The following is a 22,973-nucleotide window of genomic DNA, read 5'->3' on the forward strand; positions in this document are numbered from 1 at the left end:
CCCAAAACCATTGCGGCATTTGCTGGTGGTTGGCTATTTTGTGATTAAAATTTAATCGATTTTCCACCGAATGAAAACGGTTCGGAAGGGATGGGGTGCCCAAATTGATGAGAATTTGCATGCCCCACACTCCATAATCGGGCTATAGTCTGTGGGGGCTTAAGAAGCGATTTACTCGGCGCTGTGTTGGAGGGAAGTTTTTTGCAAATTAAATCATTCTCCACCGCTGCAGAACGAACGTTGACCACCATCACCACAGTACGACGGAACTTTTCACACGCGGATTCTTCTTGAGCTTCTTGTAGAAAACTGATTCACAACTGAATACCCGTACCTATCTTCCATCCGGCACTTGTTTTCCCGCACCTTGCAGTGCGTTTTGAAATCATCGAACAGTTTGATGCACTTTCGCTCCTGCTGACAGACGGATAGCGCGTGATTACACGTGGGCAGTGCATCCACCGGGTAGGGGTCTTTCTCTGAAATGGAAGAAGAATGAAGATAATTAGAGCCATTTTAACGTGTCGGTTCGGAAAACTTAAAAGCGATAACCGGAAACTTATTTAAATTTTTCAAATATTCTATTACGCTTAAAACATGTCTAATTTCAATCACCCTCGTTAGGTTGATTCGATTTCACGCTTCTCCTTGGTTTAACTTGCGGGGTTTTGTTTCCCTCAAGCAGAAATCCGATCACCGGAATCCGATTGATATTAAAGACGTTTAGCACTTTATAGCAGTCTCCCGTGCTCTGAGATTTGCCCTGCAAGGACTCTGATCTAACCAAAATCGTACCATCACCCGTTCAGGATCCAATCCGGCCACTCTTATTATTCTTTAAATTCCACCACCGGCCGGATGGCAGCCAAGTGGCACCCGGTCAAAGGGGAGCAGTTCCCCTTCCCCTCTTCGGAGAAAATTTCCATATCGTTCGAATTTCGGGCCAATATTTTAGCAAACTTTGAATATCAGCTGGTGCTAAGGCTTTCCCACTTATTCGATTGGAGCGTGGCTTCTTTGTTTTGCCACGAACGAACGATGAAACAAACTATTGGAAAAGATTTTCCTAGCATCTTTAGCTGAAGCGAAAGATGAGCCGACTCCAGGCCGGAGGAGGAAAATTTGCACACAAATCCGTGTATAAAAAACCATATGAAATTTGATTAGAATATTCCCCCTTTGCTTCGGGAGGATTTCGACGAGTTTTTCTGGGGCTTTGGATTTGACTTTAAGCTTCGACAAATCGAAGCCACAGTCAAGCAATGCCAACGAAGAGGACGACGAGCGAACAGGATCATATTTGGACGGTTTGCAGGGTCAAGTGGAGTGTTGAAATTCTCTCCTCATGTCCCCTCTTCTTAGCAGAGGATGGCTTCAGAGGAGAACCGGTGGGTGTCTGTGGAGGAAACTACGTGCGAGATGTTGAGCTGGTTTAGCCTGTTTGCTTGTTTGCAAAATGAAAATTTAATGCAAATATGGTGACCTCCAGCATGTGCTGCGACCACCACAGACAGTATCACAAGGAAAAAGCATGTTGATATCATCCTGAAGCGTCAAAAGATTATCTACTTTAATTTTTGGCAACCAAAACGTTTTCTACATTAACTTCCAGTGGCATTCAGCGAGGCGAGGTGGAGATTTAGTGATATTTAGTGAAATTGCAACAGGTCATTTCGCGGTAAAAAAAAATCACCGAATGGGTAATTTCGCCGAACGATATTTTTCCACATAAAATCATTTTTTTTTCAAATTTCTTCTGATATTTACTTTGTTCTTTGATTTACGGTTTACATTGTACATTATTTGCATTACCAGGATTAAAATAATTCATGAGATTACTTTTTCCATATTTTAAAAGCTGCACTTCTTTCTCATATTTTTACATATTATCTTATGTATTATTATATTTTATAAACATTAAAAATCTCTTGGAAGTTTTTCTTTCCATGAAAAAATACCAGTTCTTCCTAAATTTATTTATTTATTTTTATTTAATACATCCATCTGACAATAAGTCTTAATGAACCAGAAGCCATAACAAATACTAAATGTATCTGGAGTTAATAATACGTCTCTGGAATTGAGCAGCAGGTTCCCCAAACTCGAACAACTCTTCAACTGTAGAAAACGTGCGAATCATACTCGTAACAGGTTCATGTTGTCCAAAAGAAGAGCGGTGTGAGTCTTGACGCAATAGGAACGTTGAGCGTAGAAATCTGCTTGGCGCACGAAAGTTCAAGCAAGAGAGTAAGTGGGTATAGTCAATTTCACCACTTAATAACTTCGCGACGAATGTTGCCTGTTGAATTTGTCGCCGTCGTTGTAACGTGTCCATGCTTAGCAAGCGACATCTCTCAGCATACGGAGGTAAGTTTAGTGGATCTCTCCAAGGAAGTTGTCTTAATGCTCGACGAATGAATGTTTTTTGGATACGTTCTATTCTGATGTTCCAGGAAAGTTGGTAGGGAGTCCAAACAACAGATGCAGTCTCGATAATCGGACGAACGAGTTAACAGTACAGTGCTTTTAAACAGTACGGATCCGAAAAATCTCTTGAGATTCTTGATATAAAACCAAGCTGACGATTAGCCTTAGTGATTACCATTGAACGGTGTAAGTTAAACGTAAGTTTAGGGTCCAGCATTACACCTAGGTCGCTTACTTGTTCTACTCTTTCTAGTACAAATCCATCAATTGAGTTTAAGCGGCACCAATCAACAAATGGGTCTAACATTGCTTGGAGCTGACGGCAATCCTCGGCGTTCTTGACAACAATGTATAGTTTGAGATCATCGGCGTATATGAGCACACAACCACTCGGCAAGAGGAGCGTCACATCGTTGAAGAAGATTGTGAACAGCAATGGACCTAAATTGCTGCCCTGGGGAACACCGGAGGTTGCAGCAAATGGTGATGAAGTGCACGAGCCCAGCTTGACACGAAGTGTTCTGTTGGAAAGATATGATTTCAGCCAATCAACCAAACCATCCGAAATTCCCAGGCGAGACATTTTCCGAAGAAGAATACCATGATCGATGCAATCGAATGCCGCTTTCAGATCGGTATAAACGGTATCAACTTGAGCCCTATTTTCCAAGTGATTTATACATGTTGAGGTGAACTCCAGCAAATTTGATGTAACTGAGCGTCCTGGCATAAATCCGTGTTGCGTTGCTGAAATGTAGCTCTTGACATGAAAGAAGATAGCATCGTTCACAATGATCTCGAATAATTTTGAAGCTGCAGATAGACTTGTTATGCCACGATAATTTGTCACGTCACGTTTGTCGCCCTTCTTATGGACAGGGAACATAAAGGAATGTCTCCATATTTCGGGGAAAACTCCTTGGTGCAACGAAGCGGTAAAGATGCGAGCTAGGGGATCAGCTAAAACAGCAACACAGCGGCAAAAAATGATTGCAGGTACACCATCAGGACCCGGTGAAACAGATTTCTTCAACTTCCTAACAGCTTTAACGACATACATATTGCTAACCACAAATGTACGCAAATCGATGAGACCCTCAGGAACATTGCAAGCCGCTCTTTCTACTTCAACTGCGTTGGCGGCTGAATCCGAAAAAACAGAACTGAAGTGGCGGGAAAATAGATCACACGATTCGAGCATAGAAGTAGACTCCAAATCGCCAAAAAATACGGATGAAGGAATATTCGACGATTTTCGCTTGGAGTTCACAAACTTCCAGAAGCTCTTGGGATTTCTACGTAAATTGGTCTGGACACGCAAGACATATGACTTGTATAGGGTTGAATTAAGCTTACGATAGGCGTTGCAAGCGCGATGAAAGTTGCGTTTCGTTTCAGAAGTTCGATGTCGGCGAAGTTTACGCTGCCAGGAATTTTTATCGCGTTTCAAAAGCCGCAGGAGAGGAGAACTCCAAGTAGGAGATATAGGAGGTTTTCGTCTTGGAGTGTTATCGGTGAGCCAATTGCAAATTATGTTGCAAAATTGTGCTGCCATATCGTTGACGTCATTTGTTGCCAGAATACTGCTCCAATCACAGCTCATCAGGAACTCGTTGAGCATGACGAAGTCGATTTTTGAGTAGTCGAGCGTATGTTCACCAGCATCAAGGGATTCCACATGGTCAACACAATCGGATTGAGTTGGTAAGGAGAACAAAATCGGTGGATGATGCAAATCAATAGCCAGCAATGGGGATACCGCTTCGTTAACTACAATGTTGCAATCGGAATCACAGAAAACCAAATCTAGGATGCGCCCCAGGTGATTGCGAATAGAGTTGTATTGCCGGATATTCAGGAAGCTCGTTCCATCCATCAGAGCAGCACTGGCAGCAGACGTCGTGGAAGGATCAAGGTTTAAGATTCCATCATCAAGACAATCCCATGCTATGTGTGGTTGATTGTAGTCACCACAAGCAAGCAAAAGGTCACCATCTGGAGTTGCATCACGTAATTCACGAAGAGTAGCTAAATGGGCATCGATAACACCTACGTCCCGACTACGATCTGGAGGAATATATACAGCGCAAAGCACGAACCGCTTTCCGCGAATACAGGCAGACACACTTACTTGTTCCAGGTTACTACCATTAATAGTCTTTATCTCAACAGACTTGTAAACGCTGGCCACGGCAATAAGCACTCCTCCAAACTTCGCTTTCTGGCTATTACGAGCACTGCGATCGCAGCGAAATACATTAAAGTCAGTACCAAAAAGTTGCAGTGAGTTGATGCTGTCGTCAAGGCCCGTTTCTATCAATATGATGGCATCGTAATTGCAATCACATACCGCTACAACCAGGTCGTCAATTTTGGTTCTTAGACCACGTACGTTTTGGAAGTAAAGCCAAACATCGTTGTCACCAGCAATTCCACAACTGTTGTCACGAGATGCCGGCGTGTAGGAATTTTCGGCGCGTCCCGACATAGGTAGGGACGTTCAAGGCGATGTCCATGTTGGCTGGAGGTACTCCCGGCAGAACAAGTTGGTGATCTGAGGAGGGAATCATCATCAGGCAGGAAATTATGAAAATTATGTTGATACTTGCCTAGACAAGCAAGCTGGAAGACCTCTTCTCGCACATCAGACACAGGGCCGGGACGACTTCGACTGCATTCACCATTTATCGGCGCGACTGTGCTGAGTGGATAAGAGGCTTCCAAAATGCTTATTTTTGCGCGTCCCGGGGTGCATCCATCGGTTGATTTGCTGCAAACGTCGTCTGCGGTGTCACTGGCGTGGGTGTTAGATTCACACCAGATGGTCTCCGAAATTTTTGAGCCGAGTGATCTTCGAATTCACGGAATAGAACTCCTTCGGGCCAAGATGACTGATCCAAAGCTCTCTTCTTCAAAGCTGGGTCTAGAACGACTTTGAATGAAATAAAGGTCATGTTACTGGTGTCGGTTCCTTTGGCGACCAATTTCACAACATCAGGTTCATTTTCGACTTCCAGGTTGGCTTTCACCATTTCAGAGATTGCTTCGTTGCTCACATCACGTTGGATACGGGACAAGTAGAGCCAGAATTTTGCCGCCGGTTTTTCACATGTAGGTACAGAGATGACGTTCTGACCCAACAGTTTTGAACCAGACTGACACTCAGATGTTTTAGGCACCACAGAGTCGGATCCACGAAATCGTTTTGATGGTCGAGTTGCTTCAAGTGTTGGCCATCGGTTGACAGCAGGTGGCAGAATTGACGGGACATGCTTTGATGACAACTGTTTAATGTCCGTCGGCAAATTCGTTATAGCTTCCGTGAGAGAAAGCAGCGGTGATTTTTCAACTGCCAAATTGGTGATGGATCGGAGGTGCGAATTCTCAAAAAGTTCCGCACATTTATCGCACATCCAAAAGAGGTTTTTCCGATGGGATGTGAAGTAACCAGACAGAGCACGAGACACTCCGGAACACGTCATGTGAAACACACTGCCACAGTATCCTCGGCAGGTCACATACTCAATGCCAGTAATTTCCAACGAGCACTTGGCACAATTTGTCTCCATGCTGGCAGTTGAACGGTCAAACGCCTTTAATTAGACTTCTTGCAGGAACAAAAGTTGGCGGTAGGACGGTGATGACAAACAAGCTCAGGATGATTGAGTGCTGTTTCTACAATAGCACGTAGGTGAAGAATGAACAAAAACAACTCTATAGCACAGCACAGCGCGGACAAAAACAGTTAAATTGTACTTCGAATAACTACTTTACGAGCACAATTTTTTAACAATAATGTCCGGATGATTAAAACGAAAAACTTGGTCAAGAAATAAATATTTTTGACTAGATAAGACACGAAAAATAACGAATAAAACTACGACTTGAAATAGCACAAGTAGCAAAGTAATAAAAACGTGTACGTAATATGTATGTATTAATCGTGTATTTACTTTGAGACCAAGCATTTGTTAGTTTAAAAAGTAATTGTTTTAAAAAGCTGCTTGTTCTTTTCTTTAAACTATTATTCTTTTTATTATTAAATTATGTTTCATACAAGTTTTCCATTTTTCAAACCTGAACCAGTGTACACTCGGCTGTCGACAGAAGCAGACCACCCTCAATGTGTGTCACGCGATCGTCTGTTAACTCGGCAGCAACCATTGTGTGGTCCTCCTCGTTGATCTTTCAGTCGATGCGTCGTCGACTTTGGAAAGCAACCGTTTCGTGATGAATGTGTGAGTGCTGACCACGTTTTGCGTCCATTGCTGCAATGGAAGCGTGAAACGGAAGCCTCGCAACCTGCGAGATTTCGACCACTGAATACGCTTCCTGTCTCAAAACGAGTAGGGGAATTTACGTATTCTCGGCAACCTAAGCAGCGACCTTCTTTCTATAGCCTTTTTGCCTAAGGAACGCACACATATGCAGTATTGGTTTGTTTACAATCTTTTGCTGCCAGCTGCTCTAACAATTTCAGTCGAAAGAATTGCCAAAAACTGTTTTGAAACGCTTTTACAAAGCTCCAATCTTCTCTAGTGAGAGCGAGTATTGTCGGCAACCAGTTTTTCTTCAGCAACCGTTCCATTTGAACTGCATGTAAATCTGCTGTTCTATTATCGGCAACTCGAAATCAGCTACAATTTGTAGTGCGTGTGTTGCATTTAAAAAAAAACCTTACTAGATTGCTTTTTCTCAGTGGTAAAAATATAGTCAAACTGAAGCTGAAAGCATAAATAATCGTTTGAATGCATTCAGCGAAGTGTTTTCTTAAGAAAATCCAGTGAAAATAGTGTCTCAATTTGGGTTGCCGAAAATAGTCTGTCATGCCGAAGCCATCATTTCCCCTAGTTTAAGCGCCACCTCCAAAGTGGACCACTCGTCACGGTTTGATTTGCCCGGCAAGAAACCCAACCTCAGGGTGGGTTTATGTGAAGAAGAGACCGAAAATAAGTTTGAGGGCAATTCAGCAGACTGGAATCCCATGAGGGATTGAGATCCTCACAGATAGAGGCTGCTTCAAATAGTCTTAAGGTTCAATTTACTTTGATGCATTTTCGAAAAAATCAAAAGCAGTTTTTTTCGACGCATTATTTCAGATTGCTAAAAGCTCGCGTCATTTTGTGTAGAATAGCAAAAGGAATCGAATAGTGCGAGCATTTTGCAATCTGAACTAATGCGTCGAAAAAAACTGCTCTTGAATTTTTCGAAAAAGCATCAAAGTAAATTGAACCTTAAGCGAAAGTTGGTGTTAGCCGCCGTTCTACCGAAACACAACAAATCCCACTCACATTTATCATCACTGGAGGAACTTCCACCGTGCGGAGACTGTTTTCCCAGGCAGTCCAACCTGGAGTAAATTCTGCCAACAAAATATAACGCAAAAATAGAACGACGCCAAATGTGAAAAACCTAGTCAACCAAAATTAACATTACATGGAAAGGTTAAATTTTACGAAAAAAACAGCATTTATTTCAGGGGCAAATAACGGAAATCATTGTATAATTTATTAGAATTCCTAACCTAGGTTTGTACATCGTTCTTGTTCCTTTCCATATGTTTATTTGTTTGCTAGCTCTCCCTAATCGTGTGTGCGGTTTTCTGATCTGGTTCTAGCGATTGCTAGCCTATCCTTTTACTTGCTCATGTGTTTGTGTGTGTGGAGATTTTCATGCATTTTGTTTACTCACGGTGCCAATTATTGTCGTCGCTGCTTCATCCGTATCGGCACAGAAGCATCTCTTTGTCGGGGTGAGGTCGGCAAAGAAGCACTCTATTGATCGGTGTTGGTGTTGCGCATTGCACCCCGGACTGGTATGGTGCGGAAATTCCCAATCGAATCCTCGAATTGGTACTGATACTAGCACCGATTGCCGGTGGCGCAGATGTCACCGAGGGGATCGTCGGTTATGCACGGAAGCACATTAGTTCACGTGGTGGATGCTGGCGGATTTGGCCAACGCTCTGTCGGAGAATAGGTTAACGGTGTCTCCCTTCCGGATTCTTCCCAAACCGAGAACCTTGACGCTGAAGCGTGAGGTCTAGAGAGTGCGAACTTTTATCATGGGTGTGGTGTGCCGAGCCTAGCCATGTATCGCTAGAAGCGATGAGGTGCAATTCCCAATCTGCACAAAACAATCCTGCACAAAAAGCCTAAATGTTCGACACACTTAAGGCTCCACCGGAATGAGAAAATTGGTGAATTTGTAAAAAAATCATCTGGCATCAAGGAAATGTATTGCGACATGTAGTGCGATTCTCTACATGTTGCACTAACATATTTGCATATACATTCGGGGGTAAAACATATATTGGGAATTTAGTGATGGGTGAATATTATGGCTGGAGGAAGTGATCGGTCTGTATATTTCAGAAAACCATGTTAACAATAACTAGGTGGCTTTGTAGTAACATATTGGCTAAGATTTTTGTTATTAATTTACTATAAAAAAAAATTGTGAAATCATTAAATCTTCAGAAGATATTTTGCACTTGTCAGTTAAAAGAAGAGATTGTATAATAAGTGGTTGACACATGAAACCTGTCAGTTTCACTTTCAGAGAGGCACAATTTTATGATCGTTGAACATTCATTCTTCATGAAGAGAGCATATTTACCAGGGTTGTGGCCATTCGTTTTCTATAAAAACTGGTTTTTCAGCATTGTGAAATCAATTGATTTTATACTTGTAATTAACAAGAAGAAGCTGTAATTTATATATTTGGCACATGAATATTTTCAATTATGCTTTTAGAGAGTCACAATCAGCAATTTTATGATCGGTGAAAATTCACTCTTCATGAATAATTAATAATCATTGATTATAAAATTATGAATCTCTGAAAGCAAAATTGACAGGTTTCATGTGTAAAACACATACTTTACAAACTCATCTTGTTTCTCATATGTGCAAAATATAATCATATCATGTCATCATACATCATATCATATGATGTAATGACTCCATAAATCCGAAAAACATTTGTTTTATAGCAAACGAATGGCTGCAAGCCTGAATGATATTATGGCTGCAAGGATAAAGGTTGATGAACAAATTTTTTAAAGAACTTCAGATTATCATAAACCTGCATTCTGATTAATTACTTATTATTTTGAAGATATCTAATTGTTCAATAAATAAAATCTTGTCTCTTAGTAATTCTCGCAAGAGAAGATTGAAACGCAATTTGTACATTATATTTTGGAGCTTTTTCTATATGATCGATAATTATTCTTTCTCTGCATCCGTATTCTTTTAATCAGTATTTGTATAGATTATGATAAAAACATATATTCATTGCTTTAAGTAATGATATTGATATTCTAAAAAAATGGATTTTCAAAATACAAAAAATTTTCACCTTTTTTTTTTAAATAATTAACAAATATTTCACCCTTTTTGTTTTTTGCGTAAATGAACAAGGTTATTTTTCATTTTTTTTCAATGAGATCCACTTTATACACTTTAGGTACAAAATAATAACCATTACATTTGTCAGATCATTTAATTAGAACAAAATGTGATAAAAGGTATGTTGACAAAGTTGATAATCAGAACGAAATTTATTGTATGTGTTTCAAATGTTCTGCTTCAAAAATATAGTAGGTTATTGTTGCTATGTTGCTTATAAGAAGAGTTTAAAACTTGCTGATGAAAGCATTAAACTAAGTAGTCAAATAAAAAAAATGGGGCAAGTGTTGTGTGTTCGTTCTATAACTTGAACAATCCTTAGCCTCGCAAGAAAGTAGGTTGATCCGCAATTATTATTACAATGAACATCAGAAGATCATAAACATGTACTAGGTCTCTGGTTATTTCTGGTTAGTAACTTATGATTATGAAGACCTCTAATTTTTCAATAAATCCAGTCATGTCTCTTGGAAATTGTCGCAAGAGTAGGTTTATTTGCATCTAAAGGAAGGAAATGCATCTAAAGACCTTCAAAAGATCATACACCTGCTCATCCTGGTTGATGGATTGATGATTCCTCCTTATATCTGGAATAAATTGAACAGGAATTGTTTCAAAGACCTTGAGAAAATCATGGACCTGGATGTTTCGGTATATATTCTCGAGCTCTCTTATTGTTCAATAAATAAAATGTTGACTCTTAGATATACTAGCATGAAAGTAGATTGATCAAAATTATTACAAAGAACTTCCTGATCTGTATCCATCTGCACTAAGGTCTATGGATATTCCAAGTGTTATTAATTATTCTGAAAACCTCTAATTTCTCAATAAATCACACCAGGACTGTAAGAAAATCCCCCAAGAGAAGGTTGAACAGGATTTTTCCCAAAGACCTTCAGAAATTCATTGGCCTGCAGTATGGTCTCTGGATATTTTGAAAATTATTCTGGTTGATTGATATTTTTTCTTAAATCTCTTATTGTTCAATAAATCAAATCATGCTTCTTATACATTCTCGCAAAAAGGAAGGTTCATCAGAAATTATTTCAAATACCTTAAGAAGACTAGACCAGCATTATGTTTTCTTAATATGTTGGCATTTTTTTATGATTGATTATTAATTGTTTTGAAGATCTCTAATTATTAAATATATCAAATCATATCTCTTACATATTCTTGCTAGAAAAAGGATGATCCGAAATTATTTCAAAGAAGATCAGTAGATCATAGATCTGCTCTGGATGTTTGTTTGTGTCTGGATATTTCTGGTTAGTCACTTATTATTCTGAAGACCTCTAATTGTTCAATAAATCCAATCATGACTATACGATACTCTCGGAAAATAGTAAGTTGATCAGAAATTATTCATAAACCAGAAGATCATAGACCAGCATACATTTCTGTGAATATTTGAGGAAATCTTCAAGTTGATAAGTACTTATTCTGATAATCTCTAATTGATCAATAAATCCAATCAATCATCTTAGACATTATCGTAGAATAGGTTGATCATGAATTTGACCAAATTTCTTCAGAAGATCATAGACCTGAAAGATGGTCTCTGAATATGTTGGCAATTTTTCTGGTTATTTGGTTTTCATTCCATAGATCTTCAATAAATCAAATAATGACGCTAAGATATTCTCGAAACGGGCCTCCCTTAGCTCAGACAGTAAAATTGCAACTACAAAGCAAGACCATGCTGGAGGTGGCTGGGTTCCATTTCCCAGTCCGATCTAGGAATGTTTCGGGTTGAAAAATTTCTTGACTTCCCTTGGCATAGAGTATGATGCTACAATATACACAAAATTATACTAATGCAAAAATGGTACAGGGATCGAAAGCTCTCAATTAATAACTGTGGAAGTGCATCTAGAAAACTAAGTTGAGAGAACGCAATAAGCTAATATGCAATATGCAATAAGCTTAAAATGTGAAGAAAAAGAACATTCTCACAAGAAAGAAGGTTAATCAACATTATTCTAAAGAACTTTAGAAGATCATAGACCTGCACTATGGTATTTTTTATATTTCTGTTTATTTACTTATTTTTCTTAAGACCTCTAATCTAATCTAATATCTCTCTCACTCTCTCGCAAAAGTTGGTTGATGAAGAATGTTTCCAAAGACTTTCAGAATATCATAGACCAGCACCAAGCCGAAGAAGTGTTCCACCCTAATTATTCTGAAGATCTCTAATTGTTCAATAAATATCCTCTTAAATATTCTCGCATGCAAGTAGGTTATTTATAAATTATGAAATTCTCCCAAGAGTTGATGATCATAAAATTTACAAAGACCTTTAAAAGACCATAGACCAGCGTTATGTTCTCTTATTATCATGGTAATTCTACTGGTTGATTAGTAATTACTCTAAACATCTCTAATTGCTCAATAAATCAAATCTTGTATCTTAATCTTATTTTCTATTCTCGCAAGAAAGTAGGTTGATCAGAAATTGTTCCAAAGAACTTAAGAAGGTTATAGACCTGCACTATGGCGTCTTAATTTTTATGGTTAGTTACTTAATAGTCGGAAGACCTCTAATTGTTCAATAAATCAATCAATGTATATTAGAAAGTCTCCCAAGAGTAGGTTGATCAGGATTTTTTTACAAAGACCTTCAGCACTATGGTCTCTGATTATTTTGGTTATTTTCCTGATTGATTTGTAATCATTTCGATGATTTCTAATTGTTCAATAAATGAAATCATGACTCTTAGATATTCTCGCAAGAAAGAAGGATTATTATTTTTTCCAAAAATTTTAGAACATCATAGACCTGCACTGTGGTATCTGGATATGTTTAATTAGTTAATTGTAATTCTGAAGACCCCAAATAATTAAAAAAATCCAACCATGTATCTTAGAAATTCCCGCAAGTGTACGTTTATCAGGGATGTTTCCAAAGACCTTTCGAAGATCATATACCTGCTCTATGGTACATGGATACTTTGGAAATTCTTTTGGTTGATGGGTGCGGCTCCATTTCAGTATACCTTATTTCATACAGTTTTTCTTTACAGCATTCATAATTTAATACGTGAGAAAAAATTTTTTTTCTTGGATTTATTTTACGCCGATTTTGTTTTACGTTCTGAGCACAAAAAATGTCAAAAGCAGTTTTTTTTTCATTCAAAACCGAATTTCTATTCATGAAAATGTTTCCCTTCAGTTCCACTTGTCAAGAAGATATTAGAGAACCTTTTCATAAACAGAATTTGGATTTTGATCAGAAAAGCCAGTAAATTTGTAGAAAACATGTCTGCGTCCCCTTGCATCTAAATAAAAAATAAAATAAATTTGATTCCAAACCGCAGCAACTTTTGAATTGTGCTACCACAATTTGAAAAATGCTAACACCCACAATTTCAATCCGGATCTTCCAGGAGACCATCCGGTGACCACTCAGTATGACCAGGTCAAAAATCAACATTTTTATACTTTTCAGTTACATATACAAATCAACGCATACTACAATCTAATCTATCACTCAGAGTCTAATACCAGCTGATGAATATAAATTCAGTGATTACTACATTGCATAATGATCACAACCAAATACAGGAAGTATTTAATTTTATGGATGTTCCTAGGACCATTCGGTGAGTCTTTGACTACCTGATATTTTAACAATCAGTATTTTGCTACATAAAAATATTGATATATAGACAAATCAAGGCATACTACAATAAAACTATAAAGTAATAAGTTTTACGGATTAGAGATGAACTAGCCTTGGGCTAAAAATCTCTAAAATAAAGATTAAAACACTTTTCTTATCATTTTCAATTGATCAACGAATCAGTATCTAAGGATAAAAGGAAAATAGTGCCGAAAGTAACAAACAGTCCTTCCGAAACGCCTGCATGTATGATTTTTAGTTTAGTTTTGCATATACATGTTCGAGTGACATATTTGTGTATTGTGAACACTACAAATGTTTTGTCTAACCGTGAAGCAGCAAAGTGTGCTCATTATATAATCGGATAAATGAATGGTCGTAATGATGCTAGATTTGAGTATTCAAAAAAATATTTCAATGGAAAGGGCATCAAATCTTCATGAATATGTGCAGCGTATTGTTCAAACTGAGAATAAAGTTAAATTTTGTTTCTTCTGGTTATCACATTGTGCAAGCAACAAATCATATTTTGATATATACATCCAGTGATAAATTTTTACGTATGTATGAATTTAAAACGATTTCATTTTAAAAGGTGCTGTTCACTCCTGAAAGCGGTATTATTTAAAATTATGCCAAAAATTCATGATTTTAATGTTGTTCAAGTAGAAAATGGACCACTGCATCGTCAATAGGGAAGTTATGTGAAGTGAAATCAAGAAATATAATAAAAATATAATATAATATAATAAAAAAAAAACATTAAATTAATCTATTAAATCGTGTTTATGATTTTGGAGCATTATCAAAGTAACCCCAAGTCAAAATATTGAGGTCGGTCACAAGACTAAAACAATAGTGCAAATACAATAATTTCCGTTAAACATATTACTAACGAATTGACTCTAGAAACCTGAGTACATGTTTTAAAAATATAAAATTTGGAAAAAACTATCAATGTTACCATGTTTTACGGTACTTTTGCCAGCAATAAATTGGACTATATTTGAGAAAACGGTGAGAAACAACTTGTTAGGTGTGTGTCCTTTGTTGTTTTTGTGTGGATCATGGAAGATAATTTGTTTTATTTTCTTATTTTCGTTTTTGTTTTCCCCATTTTACGCTAATACTGGATTATCAATCTGATCAATACATAAAAGTGCCCCAATAAAATGTGTATGGTTATTTAGCTTAACGACATCTTCAGAGTACCATTTATGAAATAATTCTATTATTTGGGATATGGGGGTATTTCGGTAATATAACTATAAAGCAAGACGATGCTGTATGAAGCTGGTTTCAAGCCGGATACAAAACTTGATACAGTTTATGGGCTAAATTGTTAACGTATTATAAAACGTACAGCTAACAATCAATTAATTGTAAATATATAGAGCCGGGAAACCTTTGTAAACTGTTTCTACCATACATACAGTAACTCAAAAATATAATTTTATCAATGAAACTTCTATTCATTTTATGCGATTCATTGGCAAATATTGATCTAAATTTATATGTTATTTCGTAACATTTATATTAAATTATTTAATAGCTAAAATGTATAAAAAATTCATTTTATAATGCAAGAGACCAATACGAAGCATTTGTTGTAGATAATCAAACATTTCACTCGTACGATATGTATATATATATAAACAATAAGTTTTATGGCAATATATTAATACAATAAAACTTATAGTAACTCAATGTAAAAACAATATAATTAATAAAGAAACACTAAAAACTATAATGGATTTTCTTTCCAAAGGGTATCAGAATCTTATGAAATTTTTCCAACAGTTACAGTTTATGATTATTAAAACAAAAAAAAAAAAACAAAAAAGTTAGGGGTGGTTAATTTTCCCAGAAAATTTAAGTTGAAGTTTTTAGATTTTCCCGGATAACACGAACTTTGAAAATTCATACCTTTGGAACTAAACATCGTAGGAAGAAACTGTTGTAGTGAAATTATAAGTTATTTATCTCAGCAATTCAGAAAAAAAAACATGAAAATTAGTTTTTTTTTACGATGATCACACAGAAAAACAGGAATAACCTTTTTTTTTGGCTATTCAAATTCTTGAAAATTAATTTAAATGCTCTCTAACGGCTTGCAAACTTTCAGTTCAATTTTTCCGATTTATGATTCTCTTCTTTGGCTTTTTTATTGCGTCCCTACTGGGACATTACGCCGTGTTCTTTGAGCACATCCACAATTGTTAATTGAGAACTATCGAGGTCTGTACCATTTTTGCATTAATATAATTGTGTGGCAAGTACAATCATGCTCTATGCCCAGGGAAGTCGAGAAATGTTTTAACCCGAAACATACCAAGAACATCCCAGGAATTGAACCCAGCAGCCTCCTTGATCTTGCTTTATAACTGCGTCATTATGAAAAGGAAATTGCGTCAGATGAAAAGGAAATTATTTCAGCAATAAATAAAAATACTAATTTCCCATACAAATTTTTACTATGGAGGAAACATGATAAAAACTAACTCCATGTTTGATGCTATTCAAACTGGAGTTAAATTTACAAACAATATTTTCATGACATTGAAATTCAGTAATGGATTTTAAGTTATGAAATACATTAAATTGGAATGCTCGATCTCTTAAAGATAATGAAGACGAGCTATTTAACTTTTTGAGAGTTCATAACGTGCATATCGCCGTTATAACTGAAACGTTCCTTAAACCTGACCATAAGGTTAAAAGGGACGCAAATTATTTCATTTATAGAAATGATCGTCTTGACGGAGCCGGTGGTGGCGTTGCTATCATTGTTCATAGACGTATCAAACATAAAATTCTTTCTTCATTTGAAACCAAAGTTTTTGAAACCTAGGGGGTTTCTGTCGAAACAAAATTTGGACAACTTACGTTTATAGCTACCTATTTGCCATTTCAATGCGTAGGCCAGCAAAAGAATGTGCTCAAGGGTGACCTTCAGAAACTTACCCGTCATAGGTCTAAATTCTTAATTATTGGTGATTTTAATGCAAAACACCGCTCATGGAATAATGCTCAAAGCAATTCCAATGGTAATATCCTGTTTGATGATTGTTCTGCAGGTTATTACACTATTCAATATCCAAACAGCCCAACATGCTTTTCTTCAGGAAGAAATCCCTGTACTATTGATTTGGTCTTAACTGATTCATGTCAACTTTGTAGCCAATTGGTTACCCATGCTGACCTCGGTTCTGTAACTTTTGAAATATCCCAAGAAATAATTTCTAATCCCAACAGCTCTACTTTCAGTTACCATAGAGCTGATTGGGACCTCTATCGAACATTTATGGAATGTAACTTTGATACAAATATTCCTTTGCGAACCAAATTTGGTATTAATAATGCTCTTGAATCTTTGACTACTTCTATAGTTGAAGCAAGAGCTGCCTCAATACGAAAATGCGAGGTTAAACTCGATTCAATTATAATAGACGACGATCTTCAGCTATTGATCCGTCTTAAAAATGTCCGTAGGAGACAATATCAAAGAACACGCGATCCGCCATGAAAGTTATCTGGCGGGATTTGCAAAAACAAATTAAAAAGCGATTCTCTACCCTGAGGAACAAAACTTTGAAAATAATGTTTCGAAATTAGACCCGAGTTCCAAACTCTTTTGGAAACTCACAAACATTTTGAAAAAACCTCAAAAGCCTATTCTAGTGCTTAAAGAAGGTGGTAAAATTTTGATCACAAATTCGGAAAAAGCTCAGAAACTTGCTAAGCAATTCGAGAGCTTCCATAATTTCAGTTTGGGTCTTACTAGTCCTATTTAGAATCAGTTTACTCGGAATGATCTGAATATTTTCTCTCGGGAAAATATTTTTGATGATTCCTGGGGGACGGTTTTCCTGATTTGGACGAAATAAGATCTATAACTAAAAAGTTTCAAAATATTAAAGCTCCAGGTGATGATGGAATTATTTAAATCCTCACCAAAAAAACTGTCTTTCTTGGTAAAATTATTTAATAGATGTTTTCATTTGGCATACTTTCCTGATAAATGGAAAAATGCAAAAGTTGTTCCAATTTTGAAGCCGGATAAAAATCCAGCTGAAGCTTCTAGATATCGTCCAATAAGTTTACTTTGTTCAATAAGTAAACTTTTTGAAAAGATAATTTTGAATAGAATGATGCTTCACATCAAAACGAACTTAATTTTTTGCAAATGAGCAGTTTGGATTTCGCCATGGGCATTCCACTACTCGCCAACTCTTAAGAGTTACCAATTTAATTCGTTCAAACAAATCTGAAGGCTGCTCAACTGGAGTTGCTCATCTAGACATAGAAAAAGCATTAGACAGTGTTTGGCATGAAGGTTTGATTGCTAAATTGAAAAAAAGTTTAATTTTCTACTTTATATTATGAATTTAGTTCAAAATTATTTAACTGACAGAACTCTGCAGGTAAATTATCAAAATTCCAAATCTAATCAACTACCTGTTAGAGCAGGAGTTCCTCAGGGTAGCATTCTTGGGCCTATATTGTATAACATTTTCACTTCGGACCTCCCTGATTTGCCTCAGGGTTGCCACAAATCTTTGTTCGCTGATGACACAGGCATTTCCGCTAAAGGAAGAAGTCTTCATGTTATTTGCAGCAGACTGCAGAAAAGTTTAGATATTCTCTCTTCTTATTAACAAAAATGTAAGATTTCTCTCAACGCTTCCAAAACTCAACTTATAATATTCCCACATCAGCCTAGAGCTTTCTTTTTGAAACCTAATAGTGGATTTTAATTTTAAGATGACAATTGATAGAGTTACATGCAGGTACAAGAAACCTGTTTTAAATAATGAATGTCCAAAGCAGGAACAATGTAAACACACTTTGATATATATCATAATAATTAAGGTTGGTAACTTACTGTAGTAGCTGAAGCACCTAGATTAAACTGAAATGTAATTATATTTGAATTTGAAACAATAAAAATTTAAAAAAAGGCATACTCTAATAAAAAATAAGAAATATTTAATTTACCGATGTTCCGGTTCTTCCAAGGGACCATCCGGTGACCACTCAGAGTTTATGACTAGCTGATAAATCAAAAATCTTCATTTTGCTACATTTCTAGAAGCAAATAAAGGCAAATCACAATCTAATATAAAATTCCGGTGACCAATCAGAGTCAATGACCAGCTACTAAATGGAAAATCAGCATTTTGCTACATTACATTTTGATATAGAGACTAATCCTGGCATACTATAATAAAACTATAAAGTAATACTTTTTACGGATGATCCGGATCATCCACAGGGTGAGGTGACCACTGAATCGATGCCCTCCTGAAATATTAAAAATCAGTATTTTGTTGCATATTGATATAGAGACAAATCAAAGCATTTTATAATCACTTTTCTTATCATTCATTCAACTGATCAACGAGTTAGTATCTAAGGATAAAAGGAAAATAGTGCCGAAAGTAACAAACAATCCTTCCGAAACGCCTGCATGTATGTTTTTTAGTTTAGTTTTGCATATACATGTTCGAGTGACATATTTGTGTATTGTGAACACTACAAATGTTTTGTCTAACGGTGAAGCAACAAAATGTGCACATTACATAATCGGATAAATGAATGGTCAAAATTATTACGTTTCAATAAGAAACATTACTTCGACTTTTCATTCATACATAATGTTTCTAAAATTAGTTTTGAGTATTCGAACAGTATTTCATTAGAAAGGGTATCAAATATATATGAATATGTGCAGCGTATTTTTCAAACTAGGAATAAATATTGATTCAGACCTTAATCTTAAGGATAGCACATTGTGCAAGCAACAAATCTATGTTGCCGCATGGTTGCCATTATGGCTATGATTTTTATAAATTCATATTTGAAATTCATTCGTGAGTTTCTCAAAATTCTTTGAGAATATGCTCGAACATTTAATAATCGATTAAAACTTATGGTATAGAATAGGGAATAGACTCATTTATTAGGTGATCCTTTTAGCCATTATGGTTTTATAACCTTTACAAGGAAGCGGGGTATGGTTTCCCCATATAAAATAAAAAAAATATAACTTTCACTAGTTTTCTCCAGAGAGTTTCTTTTGCATGAGTGGGCAGATAGCCATGAATTTGGGCTCAAATTAACCTTAGGTATCAATTTAGGGAATAGACTATATCTGATTACAATGAGAATCATGATTTTTGAAATTCATGCACAAACGTGCAATGAAGTCAGGTTTCAGATTTTTTCATTCCGGTGGGTCCTTAAGTAAAATCTCCACACAAAAGACCTTATTCACCTTACCTTTCTCTACACTTTGCACACACAAAAAGTTGACCGCAAGTAACTTTTTTTTTATAATTACTTTATTTGTACAGGCTCAATCGTATAAACTTTACAGAGCCGAGTTATCCTTTGCGTGATACATTATTACTATCTTAAATTTAAAGTTACAGGAACTGGACCGAGTACTCGCGATTGTCTCGAGGTTAGTGGAGATTTACAATTTTTTGGATGGGAAAAGGGAAGAAGGAGGTTTGAAATGTGGTTTACGATACAACTATTTAATTAATCCTAAAGCATGAAATTATTTCTATTCATCTTCAAAACAAACATTGAGAAAAAAAACCCCCCACACGTACAAAATACAAACTAAACACAAGGTTAATCAAACTTACAATCTAAGGTTAATATCCTTAAAGTAAACATATATGAGTTTCATAAACTCCAGATCGCGTCTAGCCAAAATATCCCGAACTGGAACATTAGGTTGTCTACCTCGAGCCCGAAGGGAATCATAAAAATGTGATCTGACTCCACGATACTCCACACAAGACCAAAGGATGTGATCAGCGTCCTGGTAACCTTGTCCACATTCACAGAGATTGCTGTCTCCCAACCCCACACGGAACAAGTGAGCGTTTAGACAATAGTGATTGGACATGAGACGAGACATCACGCGTATGAAGTCTCGACTCAAGTCCAACCCTTTGAACCATGCAAATTTCGACACCTTAGGGATAATTGAATGTAGCCATCGTCCCAAGCTCCCTTCACTCCATTGATGTTGCCAGCTAACGAGCGACTGCTGACGATAAATAGAGACAAATTCACTATAGGCGATCTGTCGATCATAAATGTCGCCTTCCATAGCGCCCACCTTCGCAAGTGAATCCGCCTTCTCATTGCCCAAAATTGAGCAATGCGAAGGGACCCACGCGAAGGTGATGATGAAAGAGAAAATACGAGAAGTGCTTGACCGGCCTAATGGAACGGATAACCTCGACAGAACTGAGACTATCCGTAAAAATAAAGTAGTGGTGTGGAAGAAGGGAAGCAATAGTTTCCAAAGTGTAGTGAGTTGCTGCCAGTTCAGCCACATACACAGAACAAGGAGCTTCAAGTTTTCGAGAGGCGCTATGAAATTCATTAAATACATCAAAACCAGCGGACTCCTCTATTAGAGATCCATCTGTGAAAAACGTTCTTGCAGAATCAACATGGCCAAACTATGCAGCGTATAATGACGGAGCAATCATAGGACGATGATGCTCTGGAATTCCGCGGATTTCCTGCGTCATAGATAAATCAAAATTCACTGAATTGCCGCAATCGGAGAAGACTACACGATTGGGAATATTTCTTGAAGGGCTGACATCCTCTGTTAAATATAGGTAGTACAAAGTCATAAAACATGTTTGAGGATTTAGCTCCAGAAGCTTCTCAAAGTTTTCGATCACCAGTGGGTTCATTACTTCGCAACGGGTGAGGAGCCTAAGAGATAACTCTGAAAAACGGACGGATAGTAGCAACATGCCCGCCAGCACTTCGAGACTCATAGTATGAGTCGAGTGCATGCATCCTAACGCAATACGAAGACAACGATACTGGATTCGTTCCAGCTTGATGATGTGCGTTTTAGCTGCCGACTGGAAGCAAAAACTACCGTACTCTAAAACCGATAAAATCGTTGTCCGGTACAACGTCAGAAGATCTTGTGGATGGGCTCCCCACCACGTTCCGGTAATTGATCGAAGGAAATTGATCCTTAGTTGGCATTTTCGTCTCAGATACTCAATGTGGGATCTCCAGGTGCATTTGGAATCGAACCAGACCCCGAGATATTTAAAAGACATGGAATGAGTGATCGGTTTACCCAAAAGTTGAAGCTTCGGTTGTGCTGGGCTATGCTTCCTAGAAAAAACGACCAACTCAGTTTTTTCCGTGGAGAATTCGATACCTAGCTGGATAGCCCAAGTAGTCAAATTGTCTAAGGTATCCTGTAAGGGTCCTTGCAGGTCAACCTCTTTTGGCCCTGTGATAGACACTACGCCGTCATCTGCAAGTTGTCTCAACGTGCAATTGTCACTAAGACAGACATCAATTTCTCTAACGTAGAAACATGAGGGGGCTTAAACATGAGCCTTGGGGGAGACCCATGTAACTAAATCGAAAAGCTGTAGAGTTTCCATGAGAAAAGCTCATATGTTTTTCTGACAGCAAATTGTACAAAAAAATATTCATTAATGGAGACAATCCACAAGCGTGGAGTTTCTCTGAAAGAACTTCAACCGAACTGAATCAAAAGCCCCCTTGATATCCAAGAACACAGAAGCCATTTGCTCTTTCTTAGCAAAAGCTAACTGAATTTCCGAGGAAAGCAACGCGAGACAGTCGTTCGTTCCCTTACCCCTACGGAAACCAAATTGAGTATCTGAAAGAAGGTGGTTCGTCTCAACCCATTTGTCAAGGCGAAAAAGGATCATTTTCTCCATCAATTTCCGAATACACGACAGCATCGCGATGGGCCGATACGAATTGTGATCTGACGCGGGTTTATCAGGCTTTTTAATGGCTATCACCCGTACTCGTCTCCAATCGTCGGGAACAATATTGAGCTCCAAGAACTGATTGTACAAGTTCAACATGCGCCTCTTAGCGACGTCTGGGAGGTTTTTCAGCAAGTTGAACTTGATTCTATCAGATCCCGGGGCAGAATTGCCAGAAAGGAGAGCGAGTGAAAGTTCCACCATTGAAAAAGGCTGACTGATGTCGTCTACCGAATTCGCGGTTTCGCGAGGAATCAACTGCGACGGCACGGAATCCGGACACACTTTTCGCGCGAATTTAAGAATCCATTGATCCGAGCATTCCTCGCTTTCGTTGTTAGTAGACCGGTTACGCATTCTTCGCGCCGTACTCCAAAGCGTATTCATAGACGTTTCGCGCGACAATTTGTCTACAAACTGCCGCCAGTAACCCCGTTTTTTGGCCTTGATGAGGCTCTTGAGTTCGCGTTCAAGAGATGTGTATGCGTCGAAATGCTCGCGTGTTCCGCGTTTCCGAAAAAGTTTAAACGCGTCGGACTTTTTACGGTAAACCTCCGTGCATTGTTGATCCCACCAGAGCGATGGTGTTTTCTTACGAATAGACGATCGCGGCACTGGTCGTGTTTGAGCTTGAAGTGCGCTGTCGACGATGAGATTAGAGAGGAAATTATATTCCTCCAACAACGGCGGAAGCTCTTC

General features: G+C 37.5%; 1 protein-coding gene across 4 annotated transcripts in view; it reads right to left on the reverse strand.

Annotated features, from left to right (window-relative positions):
- The window catches only part of Gfrl (Glial cell line-derived neurotrophic family receptor-like), a 933,561-nt gene that overhangs the window by 165,645 nt on the left and 744,943 nt on the right, over positions 1 to 22,973 (reverse strand). For all 4 annotated transcript variants that reach the window (XM_065235011.1, XM_065235009.1, XM_065235012.1 and 1 more), the window contains exon 5: positions 335 to 479. In XM_065235011.1, the coding sequence (XP_065091083.1) occupies positions 335 to 479 (145 nt within the window). The remainder of the gene's footprint in view (positions 1 to 334; positions 480 to 22,973) is intronic.

The sequence above is a fragment of the Ochlerotatus camptorhynchus genome, unplaced genomic scaffold, assembly GCF_037179485.1.
Source record: "Ochlerotatus camptorhynchus isolate MF236.1 unplaced genomic scaffold, CSIRO-AGI_Acam_v1.1 ptg000457l, whole genome shotgun sequence".
Taxonomy (NCBI): Eukaryota; Metazoa; Arthropoda; class Insecta; order Diptera; family Culicidae; genus Ochlerotatus; species Ochlerotatus camptorhynchus.